The sequence below is a fragment of the Acanthochromis polyacanthus genome, chromosome 12 (assembly GCF_021347895.1).
Source record: "Acanthochromis polyacanthus isolate Apoly-LR-REF ecotype Palm Island chromosome 12, KAUST_Apoly_ChrSc, whole genome shotgun sequence".
NCBI lineage: Eukaryota > Metazoa > Chordata > Actinopteri > Pomacentridae > Acanthochromis > Acanthochromis polyacanthus.
This window is the reverse complement of record NC_067124.1, coordinates 6,132,094-6,145,080: the sequence shown is the minus strand read 5'-3', so window position 1 is coordinate 6,145,080 and position 12,987 is coordinate 6,132,094. Positions and strand designations below refer to the sequence as shown.

At 38.9% G+C, this 12,987-nt stretch overlaps 1 protein-coding gene across 1 annotated transcript in view; it reads left to right on the top strand.

The window, feature by feature from the left end:
* Positions 1–12,987, top strand: part of tsnare1 (T-SNARE Domain Containing 1) — a 217,941-nt gene that overhangs the window by 105,853 nt on the left and 99,101 nt on the right. Inside the window, exons 5-7 of the mRNA XM_051956820.1 lie at positions 10,794–10,884; positions 10,991–11,065; positions 11,286–11,342. Of these exons, the coding sequence (XP_051812780.1) occupies positions 10,794–10,884; positions 10,991–11,065; positions 11,286–11,342 (223 nt within the window). The remainder of the gene's footprint in view (positions 1–10,793; positions 10,885–10,990; positions 11,066–11,285; positions 11,343–12,987) is intronic.

Genomic DNA, 12,987 nt, shown 5'->3' with positions numbered 1-12,987 from the left:
TAATCTGGCTTTGTAGCTTTGAGGAACAGAAAGCCTGAGTTACAGATTGTTGCAGGGAGACTGAAATATTTGGACAAGAATTATATGTAAGACATTTACCAGGTAGGAAGATGATAACATGTTACTAAGTTGCATTTTGGGAAATGTTGTTTCCTAAAGTCAGGACATCTGCCCCTCTGCTTCACAGATTTTGACCATTTCTTTATTTATGTGTGAGGTTATGAAATTGCAGTTTTAAATGACTGGGGAAAGGCAGGTTGGGAATTTTTTCAATGCATTAAGGGCCTTTTGAAAAACTCCATATTCTTCACAGTGTGCATCTCCCCTGAACATTCACACTGAATTTGTTATTCCTCCAGATCCTTAATGCAGAGTGCCAGCCATACAGCCAGTACTGCTGTGTCATTTCAGAGGGTAGCATGATGGAGCATTAGCGGGCTGTGATTTCAAAATAATCCTTCACATGTCTGTTGCTGCTTTACAGCTAACTGATGACGCATCAGGCTGAGGTTTAGCACTTGTTAATCTGTCTGTTGTGCCTCTGTGCGTGCGTGCGTGCGTGCGTGCGTGCTCATAATCCTGCTGAAACTGGTGTGTATGAACAGAATACATCCTAATAATAAAGCATATGGGCTGTAATAGCTGATCATATAGGCAGATCAATACTACAGGATGCACAGTACTTAGCCCTGGGCAAGTTAGCTATGCAAGCACACTGGAACTTTATTTTATGGATTGCACACCACGCTCTACAATGTTCTAGGTAATATTCATTTTATATTATCACATTAACTGAGCTCAAGCATATACAGATTTACTATCTCTGATATAAGACAGCATTCTGGCTACTTAAAGTCTTAAATCCTGATTAGGTGAGTGTAAAACTTCCTCACACAGAAGACACTATTTCTGTTTTGACTTTGGTCAGTGGGAGACATTGGCTGCAGTCCAATTTAATTATTTCCTCACGGTAAAACTTTAATTTCTAGCAGCAAAATTAACTTCAACCCTGTCTACATTCCTGACTCTTCAGCTCTCTTTAACCCTGCTCTACATAGATATAATGACTGATGCTTTTAAGGTATTTTCTTCCACCATGACACTTTTACTTTTCTCACAACACTCCCTGAATTACACTGACATGCTCCCTCTAGCCCCAATCCACTACGGTCTGTCTGCCCACCCTCCTGCCACCTGCTTCATGTAGATCAATATTTGAGTAGCAGTAGCAGAGGTGTGTTTGTACAGCTCCCTATCTCTGTGGGCCAATCCGTTACCGTGTCAGGTCTGGAGGATGGAAGTTTGGGGGAGGTTAGGCTTAGGATGACCTGACAGCACAGAAATTTAATAACTGTCTTCACCTCGACCCCTAGGCCTACCAGCAGATGTGCTGCAGAGTTATGAATATGTCTGCACCTTCAACCTTTCACCCTGGTGGAGCGTCCCAGGAAGAACATGAAAGAACAGAGAGGATTTGGCTGTTACACTGTTCACCTCTATCAGACTTGTGCTAATACTCAGTCACTCCGCTGGTCAAATGTAATCTCAACCATACATACCTCAGAGCAGGCTGGCTCAGAGAGGCCTGCTAGAGTTAGTCACAGGGGTTAGCTTTTTTTAGATAAAGTGTTGTAATTTACTTTTTCGGCAAGACAGCTTTTCCTCAGCCCTATAAATGCCTGCTGCTGTTGGCTGTAATTTCAGTAACTTTCAAAGTTATCTATCTATCTATCTATCTATCTATCTGAAAATATACACTCAAAACAATAGCTTGGTTGTCGTACCACAAAGGATCAGCAACCAAGCTAGATCAAATTTAGCAACAACATATCCTAACACTTTTTTGACACTGAAGAGGTAATACATGAATAAACTAGAAAAGCACTCAGAGAGCACAGTACTCCGCCAAGGCTGCTCAGTTGACGTATTATTTCCAATAGATGAAATGTTTAATAAAAAATGTTCTTGTGCTGAGTACAGGCATGTGTTGTGCATGTGCATGTTATATATGAATACAAAACTGGGTGTAAATTACACTTATGAAGGTGTGATGATCAGTTCATCACCTTTGGCAAGCCTTTGTTTTGCTACAGTTAAAATAACAGTTCCCTCCATGTTTTTATTTTGAAGGCATATTATTAATGTTTCAGGCTTTTATTTTGTAACCATTCCAGCGGCACAGGAAGTGTTGTCTTAGAAGCAATTACTTGACGTGACAAAGACGCTGCCAAAAAGTCTGAAAATTCACATAAAAATGACCGAAAACGGTTCCACGCTGTTGCTGTCTAGCAAAGGATGTGTCTAAACTTATAAGCACATTGCGGGGACAAGGCGTTATGGCGAAGAAATGAGGGAAGGACAGAAAGGTGAATCGGTGTTCACATAAGGCTGACGGCTGAACTTCACGTGTCTGGCTGGGGTTTACTACATAGGCTACATGACCTAAACATGTAGCTGTGGGCAGGAATTGATGAGAAACACCCTAAAGTTTAATCGTTTCTTCCTTGTATGATTTCGAACTGATAAATCATGGTCAATTTGTAGGAGGATCGCAATCATGTGATCGTCAGCGGGTAGCAGGCACAGTGTTCACACCATGGTTACAGCGATGCTGTGCAGGCTGCTGTATCTGGCAATGGGAAATTTTTAACAAAACCGTGAATCCACATTATAAGCCACATCAATGCCAAAATTTAATCACTTGGTCCTTGTGTCCTGTCTGACCTTCCCTGAAAATGTCATCCAAATCCGTTGGTCTGTTTTTCCTTAATGTCTCACACAGACAGATTCACAGATTCACGTACACCAGCCATCACATAACTCTGCCATTTCCTTGGTGGAGTAAATATGGCAGATAAAGCTTTAGAATAATGAGGCTACCTGGTGTCAAAGCAAGACCGGGACCAGATGATGATGCATAGAAATCATAAGCACCAGTGATAGCAGGGCATATGTCTTGACTGACAGTGTCAGTTGTGTTCATAGCACAGTGTTTTAAAGTTTGCTATCACATGTCAGGATGTAACAAAATTAGTTTAAATCTGTGTCACTGATACTTAGCATAACACGAACAAATGCACAAAGATCACCTGGTATTGATCAATTTTTCTGCCATTAACTGACAACTCGTTTTATGGTGCCACATGAAACAGCGAGACAAAGGTGGGAGACAGCTGAAGTTGGCAAATATTAGAAAAGGTGACTTCTGGGGCACAGTTTGTGTTTTTGTTGGAACTGCTGTGTGTATTGAAGGGGCTGCACAAGCTCAGTCACACATGGTCCAACATCCCATCTGGAACTCCATCGTATCTCTGGGAACATACTCTTTCTGTCTAAAATGAATGCTGTACTCAACTGTGTTTTGCAGCTGCAGCAGTAAAGTCACGTCTGTCCACTAGCCCAAAACACACCCAGATACAAAACCTAGCTGTGCTCCTTTTCCCAATAGGAAAAGTGTGGACTCAGATTTACTACTGCCTACCACTGTGCTGCTGTGTACCACTGTGGGGTGGGGGGAGAAGCATTTCTAAATCAGATTCTTACATTTTTAAGCTCTTACTCTTTTATCTGAATTTCTGCCATTATGTCTTGAAAAATCTATGAAGTCATGCATTAACTTCTCAAAAGACCAAGTCTTACCATTGATTATACCTAAAAACTCATCTCTGCATATTAAAAATATATATTTGATAGTTTATTCCATGAAAACAATCCCTTCATCTTACAATGGCTTTGTTGTGAATTACTATTGCTTTAAATGTGCATAACTAGTAAGTCTCTTTCTCTCTGTCCACGCTTCCACTATTTGCTGGAGTTCCAGCACACAGGCTCATGTATGCTCACACACACACTGTAAAACTACTCTACGCTACACAATGGAAATTGCAATGTTGGAGTAATTCAGCCATACGTTTGAGCCGGAAACAGGGAGGAATAATGGGATGGAAAGTCCCACTCTGCAAGTTCAAAGATTGGTTTCTGAGGTTTGTTTTACATAAAACCCTAGAATTCTAAAACAGCGTTTTAGAGGCTGTCATCAGTACATCGCTACATCAAGGTGGAATATGCAGCCATGACACTGGCTGTTTTTCCTTATTTTATTTATGTTTTCTGACTTATAAAAACACCCCTTAAGAAAGTAAAAAACTTGATTTTTACTGAAGCAGGTTTTTGACTATAAACTATAAATTTAGAATTTGATCTGACTGACACCCTCAGGGCAATATGCATACCCACCTGTACAGCCCTGACTCTTGGCTGCACTGTGCGAAGCCTTTGTAAACAAAGTTAGCTTCCATACAATGAGGTACACTGTACAAGTGAGTGGTAACATAATCTTAGTACCTAAGTGAGCCTGTCTGCTAAAATTTACATTATATATAAATAGGTTAGACAAACATGATTGGTGAGGTTTTTGTTGTGTGTCCATGATGTTCTTGAACCTTGCAAATGTTGATGTGAACTGTGAGTGAACAAGGACTCAACTTTTAAATCACAATTTTAAAGGTGTAACATGGAGCGGTTCTTGCTTTAACTGTCATTTGCAAGTGCTTGATTTTGTAGACCAGCATTCACAGCATGTCAGAATGTCACCATGGTTAGGATTAGGTTTTAAATCGAAAAAAGTAAACAAGTCTGTCTCTGTTGTACGCCTGGACTTGTTTTTAAGAAAGATATAATTATTTATTCAATGTAGGTAAAACCACAGAGTGTAAGAATACTAATGAAATGTCCCAAACTGTAACCCTTTTCAGCAAATGAATGCTAGTCTCACTTTCCTCCACAGTGTGTCTTTCAATTTTTTACCTCAAGAAACTGCAAAAAATAAATAAATAAATAAATAAAAAAAGGATAATTTTTACATGACTGTAGCTCTGTTGCTATAAGTCCTGGTTTTTGGCCTGTTTTAACAGGCTGTTTAAGTCTGAAAACCAATGAGCTGCTGTTTCCGCCCCCTTCAGAAAGAAAACTCTCTCTACATCTGTGATTAACAGCCCAAGGCAAAACAGTTAGCTGCACGGTTACTGACACAGGGACAACTGGGATTTTTTTCTCTCTGTTCCGACTTTCTCTCTGAGCGACCATTTGCCATGGTAATATCGCAGAGTTCGCAGCAAAGCCATTATTCATGACCCATGTGCATGGTGAGCCAGGCAACATTGTGACTATGAAATTGGTAGTTTAGCAATGTAGAGCTGCAGCATGAAAAATATCTCTGAAATTACTGTTTAATTCTTGTTCTGTTGTCTGACAATATATATATATATATATATATATATATATATATATATATATATATATATATATATATATATAAATATGGAAATGAGAACAATTTGACTGGGAATACGATGCATTAAAATGCAGTTTGTCCACACAGAGAACAGGAGAGACACAAATAGATGTAAACACCAGCTACGTTTAGGTGAAACACAGAAAGAAAACACAGTAACTCACATGGTGTTTGTTTATTGGTTTCAAATGCAGTTTAAGCTTTCCACCATCCCTGAATGTCCCTCAGCTTCACAGTTTCCACATAGCTCTGATCTGTGAGGACTCAATCAAAGTTAACTGTAACATTAGCCACATTAGCTGCACCACACCCCAACATTAAGGATTTTTCAATTGTTGTGATGATATTATCACCAAAAATAAAAGTATCCCAGTGAATCTACAGTTCCTCTGGCGCAGGGGTTCACTCTTTCTGCAATCAGTAGAATGGCTCAGACACTTTTGAGCCAGCAGAAGCAGATCAAGAAAATAAACAAGCCTTGTGGACTGGCAGTCAGCTGCTCGTTCTGAATGACTCACCTGGAAGCAGTGGGCAGTGAGGGTACAGGATTGTCAAAGGTTTGAGCCAGATGACCATAGGTTAGTTAGATGTAAGGTCACACTTGTAGAGCTGACACTATATCTAGTTGGTATCCAGTTTTAAAAGACTACAAAGTCCATTTAATGAGGTTGGAGGAGTAAGCTGGAACAGGACTTTCACACCAGAGACTGCAGTTTGTGTCCTGTGTAATGTGTGACCATTATTGTTTCTAGCCTTAACTTGGTTTGTTTAGGTTTAAGTACCAACACAATTTCAGTTTAAGTTTTAAAAAAATGTCATTATTTGAGATGCAATAGACCATTTCACAATGTCAACTACATGTTTGATGGTTCTTTTCCATCTTATATGTAAGTAACCCGAGTACTACCAACAATTAATATATTATTATCAGTTTATTTACAAAGGGACCATGTACAATATTAAACATAAATGTTTCCATTTGATGCATTGTACCAGAATTAGCTTTAAGCTAATTTCCATCTGCAGTCCCAGGTCGCAATAAGCATTACGTTACAATGTTACAAAAAAAAGTACATGACACAGTGAAACAAAATATTCTACACACACACGTGCGCACTCACGCACTCACGCATGCACACACACACACACACACACACACACACACACACACACACACACACACACACACACACACACACACACACACACACACACACACACACGCACACACTCTCTCTCTTAAAATCACAGACACACAAAAATGCCAATTAAAAGAACATTGCTGGACTAAAATACATGACAGTGAATCAAAACATTATACACACACACACTCTTAAAAGACAATTAAAAAGACATTAATGGTTGCAGTTCTGATTGCTCTTAAGCAGGTTTTTCAGTTCGTTTTTAAAACTGCTGATAGAACTACACGTCTTAATGTCATCAGGCAGGGCATTCCACTGTGCCATAGCTTTTACAGAAAAAGCTGACTGTCCAAAGGTGGTGCGTCGGAAAGGTACTGCACAGTCAGTGGTGGAAAATATCCTTGTGGATTTAATAGATTGTGCCGAGCGATACCGAATGAACTGTCGCAGCGGAGGAGGGGCCAAACCATTTAAAATTTTAAAGACAAGACAAATATTTGAAAATAACTGAAAATTTTCCAAGCTCAGAAGATGATGCTTATCTAAAATCCCACAATGGTGGTATTGCATTGATTTTTTTGTCCACGATTTTCAAAGTCTGTTTGTAAAGAGACTCCAGTGGTTTGATGACTGCCTGCTCGGCTTGTCCCCAACATGTGATACAATACGAAATGTGGGACAGAATCATAGCATGCATGAAGGTCTTTGCAGCATCCACAGATAGACAGCCTCTAATGTGCCGAAAGTTTAACAGATTATATTTTATAGTTTTTGCAAGGTTTTTGATATGTGACTTAAAATTTAGATTTGAATCCAGCAATATGCCAAGATATTTAAACTCACTCACAATTTCTATTTTTCCAGTCCTAATTAAAATGTCAGCGCTGATAGACTGCTTTGTTTCGGAGGAAAAACATCCCTTATGTTTTGGTAATGTTGAGGCTGAGATATGACTGATCAAGCCACTCTGTAATCTTTCCAAAAAGCATTCGTTAGTGTCTCAGCTGCTAATTCTGCAGTTTTTGCTCAAGTACAAATGACCGTGTTGTCAGCATATATTTGTAGATCTACACCATGGCACACCTGCGGTAGGTCATTGACAAAAAGACTGAATAACAGAGGCCCCAACACAGAACCTTGGGGAACACCCATGGAGCACATAACATTGTCTGACAGAGAACTGTTAAGAAAATATATGGTTAGTTGAAAAAAATTTAGTGACACTTGGAAAGTAATGAAGTCAATGACAACAATGCCTCTATTAGAAATATATTGATAATATATAACAAATATTTAAATTAAATAAAGATGGACAAGCCCTTCATGATTGCATCGACAGGTTGTTGACTCCGGTTGCCAGCCTGCAGTGCCTGATTCTGCCCAACTCTGACTGGAAACAGTAAGTTGAAGGTTAATTAATTAGGCATAATGCAATTTAAATGGATGAGGTATGTATGCATTCATCCACTGTGCAGCTGTCATGAGTGGGGAAATTGGTTAGCTGGCTTCAAGTGACCATTCAAGGAATTGCAGTTGTGGCACTTGAGCACAGGCATCCTTTTTTAACCTCAGGAATGGTCACTCTTTCACAAATACAAACCAGGCAAAAACATGTTCCCATCAAACCTAACTGAGAATGCAGTTAAATTGTTTAGGAATGTGTTTCTGAAGTGACACAACTTGTTTAATTCCACCTGTGTGTAGCCAGTGACTTCTTTTCTCTGCGCTGTATTAGTTCAGACACACAAATCTTCTTTTGGAGGCGATCTCCGTTTATTACAACCCTTTACAGCTGGTGGAAAAGACACACAAAATCTTCCATCACACAAGATTTGTACTCCTTTCTCTCAGAGCACATCAACAAATGGGCACCATGTAAGGTGCTATTTAAACATTCAATGCATGTACAGTAGATGTACAGTACAAGATGGAACACATGCCTTTACGGTTGATAAAAAAGACACACAAAATCTTCCGTTACACAAGACTTTTACTCCGACAGAAGTTAAATAATACATAACCATATTAGAATGGGAAAGTGAACTTATAAGTAGAATCATATTACATTAAAACACACAAATTACAAGCACAAACTTGCTTACCTCTCTCTCAGAACACATGAACAAAAGGGGAGAGGTAAGGCAGGAAAAATTCATTTATCAAACAGGGTAGGGCGGCTAGAAGTGTACGTAGGGGTACAGGGACCACCGAATGAAAGGTTCCACACAACAACTGACAGGCAGAGCAAACTTTGTGTAATTATAACAATAAACATAATAGCAATAAAATAACAATAAAACAAACTTATATTAGGACTGAGACTTCAATGCCTCGAGTAATTAATTACAGAAAAAATAACGCGTTAAAATAAAAAACACATTCAATTGCACCTTTCTCAGTTCCCTAATTTCTGGCACACCGGTAACACAGATGAACACTCCAGCCCAGTAGGTGGCGGTAATGAACCTAAAGTCTGTTTACCAGCTGTGAAATAGATACACAGGAGGCACTGAGTGATGCCAGCACAAGAAAGTTTGGTGAACAGTGAAGGAAGACGAGACCACATTGAGCTTGTTGGATGGAAAGTTAAAATGTTCCCGATGAAAGTGTGGTTGTGTGGGAAATTTGTGCAAAAGCTTTCTGATTATTGCAGCACTTCAATATTAGAATATTCAGGTCCAGTCCTGTAATGTTATTTTCTATCTACTGAGCCTGTGCCTGGAAGTGAAATACAGTATATATCTTGTCACTGGAAGTAGTTTGGGCTGTTCAAACATAGGAAACATTACCTTACGACAGGTATTTATTTCAAAAGCTTTATGTTGTGAAAAACTGAGATTTGGAAATTTGTTTTTGTTTTGCCTTAACTTGTCATTTTGTAAAGATGTTATTAATGTTTGCTATTTTTTATTTTATTATTTGTAAATACCCGAATTTGCACATTATTTTACATTTTTGTCTGTCTGATCACATCATTTCTTAAAAAAAAAAAATCAGACATTACAATCAAATAGTTAGTACTTTCAGTGCTTGAGTAGTCTTTTCACCAAATACTTTTTTAGTCTTACTTCAGTAATTTTTGGATGACTACTTTTTACTTCTACTTGAGTGATATTAATTGAAGTAATGTTACTCTTACTTGAGTACAATTTTTGGCTACTCTACCCACTTCTGGGCACAGAAAGATCCTCCATGAGCCCATTAACAAGACTTCACTGGGTCAATGCAGTATCACACTCAATCCAAGAGCTCATCAAATAAAGATTTCCTGCTTCTGTGATAGCCATGACAATAAAAGTGTCACTTGCAACATATAAAAAGTGGCACATTATTGCTGTCTGCTGGCCTGGACCAGTGGAGCTGACAGTAGCTAATGTGGTAATGGATATGTTTGTCCTTTGATGCTGCCCTACAGCTAGACGAAAACAGGAAGATGTCGGTACGAGTTTCTCTAGTACTGATGCTGAAAAGTAGATTTCAATTATACCTTGAGACTTTGAAGGAGGAACAGGGTGGCTAAAAGTTTTCTTGAACAGTAAGCTACAGTTATTGGCACTGTAAGAAATAAATAAGGACGGCCCCACTTGTCTGAGATTTGATCGGCTGCTCAGACAATCTTGTTGCTTCACCAGCCGCAGACCAGTTTTAGATTTCTATTGAATGCAGGCAGATCAGGAAGAACCAGTGAGGAATTAATGTGTACTGCATTTGTGAAGGCACTTGTCAGGAAACAGAAAACCAAATCATTCGTTTATTATTTTGCAGTAAATTAACACAGTGTAACATCTTTTAAAGATGAAAAGTTCTAAAATTGCCCATAGTTTAAATGAGCAATTGTGTTTGCTCATTTAAACTATTTTTAAAAATGTAATAAGCCCGCTGACTCTTAATTGGCCTCCTGGCGTGGTGCCAGATGTGTGCCCTCTATTGACTAGCCCCAGTGGGTTAATGCAGGGCTGAATGATTTAAGAGGTCATTTCTTGTTTCCTTTTTTCCAGCTGAATTCTTGATTTAAAATGTGTTGCAGAACATTTTTTTGTTTTTCTATCTTAATTTTTCAGTCTTGAAGTCAGCAAAGTGTTTCCTTACCTGAATGTTGGCTCCAGTGGTAGAAGGTGTAATATGCTGCATAGATCGAGATACCCCCAAGCCAAATTTGTAGTATCACCCATATAAACACAACTGACTGCTTACACATGGCTTGACTTGTAGGTATAATACATGACAGTATTTCTTCAAAATATCACGTCTTGGAAACCTCTGTGTCATTACAATGGCATGCAGTATTGGCAAGTGCAATTACTTTTGCTGTCTTCTCATAATTGAGTAAATCCTCTGTTTTCCAACCTTTTTTCCAGACACTCCACTCAGCAGCAAACCAACAAAGTCATCACCAGCACAAGCCAGCTCATCAAACAGCTCTCTGATATAATCAGCGGTTCTTCACGGGTATTTAATGCTCCCCTTCCTTCCTCATTCACTGTCATTTTGAAGAATAAACAGTAGATTAAACAACATTTGAGCTAATTAAAGCTAATCTTGTTTTGTTGCACAGCAAGACCGTCTGCGCCTGACCAGGCTAAAGACTGAACTCTCTGAGTCTGTGCAGCGCTATGGGGATCTGCAAAAGGTATCTGCATATGTGATATACTCTTCTAATACCATGTATTCACCACTGTGTCCATGAATTCTTGCTAATTAGGGATGAATTGAAATAGCTGCTCCACTTACAGAAAATCATATTTGAAGTGTGACTCCTTGCAAATACAGGCAGAATAAAAATGCTGGATGTCTTCAGTAAGAAAAGAAGAGTCTTCTTGACCCTGTCTCTTCATTTGCTTCTCTTTCAGAAAATTGCAGAGCGCTCAAGGGCCCTGCTCCCTCCAGCACAGAAAGACAAGAAGAAGGTGAGCTGATATGGAGGGTGAAATCCTCCCTTTGTTTCACTGTCGTTCATAAAGGAGCAGGATGATGAGATGGCATTTCTCTGCTCAATTGCATTCGCACAAGGGCTCCTTTGAAGCTCTGTCTTGTCTCTTCCACTCTGTTATATTACAGAATCCATTCATGACATCCAACTCTTTAGAAACTGTTGTAAGTTCTTTGATCTGATTCTAATTTGGTCACTGGCACAGGATTTTTTTTTTTTAACTTTTTTTACTAAGAGATGGGAACTGGTTATCAGTAATCATGTTGTGAAATGAAATTCAGTCCTCATAACAGACAGAATAGTTGTGAACAGTCACTCGTTCCAGATTATCAAAACAAGATAGGAAAAAATGTGTTTATTGCTCATTATGTTTATATGAACTGATTGTAGCAGAAGTAATAAAATGCATATCTCTCAATTTCAGTATACTCTGTGGTCTGGGGAGAAGATGAAACATATGTGTGGAGTTTGTCTTGGTTATCTACCTGCTGTAGAGACTCCATCATCAAAGATAAAATGCAAATATTACCAATGAATATGAATTCTATAAGACATGTCAGACAAAAAATACATGGCACACAGTAAAAACAAAAACATGCAGAAACAAGAAAAGCCCTCAGAGAGTACAGTACTCCACCAAGGCTGCTCAGTCGTTGTGTGATTTCCATCGGCTAAGTCCTGAAAAGTCCGCAGCGGTGGATCAGTAGTAGGACCACAATCATGTTACTGTCAGCAGGCAGCTGATGTAGTGTTCACTTGTCATGGTTACAGTGACGCCGTGCTGCTCTCCTGCAATAATACATAAATCTTTAACAAATTCCTGGATCCAGACTATAAGCCGCATCACTGCCAAAATCTAATCACTTGGTCCTTGTGTCATTTCTGACCTTCCCTGAAAATTTCATCCAAATCCATTTTGGAGTAATGTTGCACACAGAAAGACAGACAAACAGGCAGACAAACGTATGCCGATCGTCACATAACTCCACCGTGTTCCTTGGTAGAATAACAAACAAACAAAAAAAACTATCTAGTCATTACTCGACATTTAATTAGCTAATGGGTGAGTTTCGTCACAGGCGGTTTGGCAGATGTATACTAATTTTAAATTTATTGAAATGTACTTGCTATTTAAACTTGTTATATGGAACAAAACGAGCTAAACTAAAACCATTTTTTTAAATTAAAAAAATTAAACAATAAACTTTCCCATATGGAAACTGTACATACTGTATATACTTATTCTCTATCGTGCTGGAAGGTATATGCTTAGATTTTGACTGCTTCCATACCTAAAAAGAAGAAAATCTCCCTACCAGAAACCCTATAGTGAATCATTCAAATATGTACCCCTGCGGTACGTTTGTCATGAATTGGACTGTGGTGACCAAAACTGTTTTTTGGGTTTTTTTGTAAAAGACTGTAAACATATTTGTGCTGTAATGATGGTCATTTTAACTTTGGAGCCTACAGGGAATGACTTGTATTTGGAGTCAGCCAGGCCATTTCCAGGATGCGTGGCTTTTGGCCCTTCAGCATTGGCTTCATTTGTGAACCGAGGAGAGTCCTGCTTGGTCTGGACTGGTAACACAGAGTTTGCTGCTGGACAGTGAAAGTGTCAT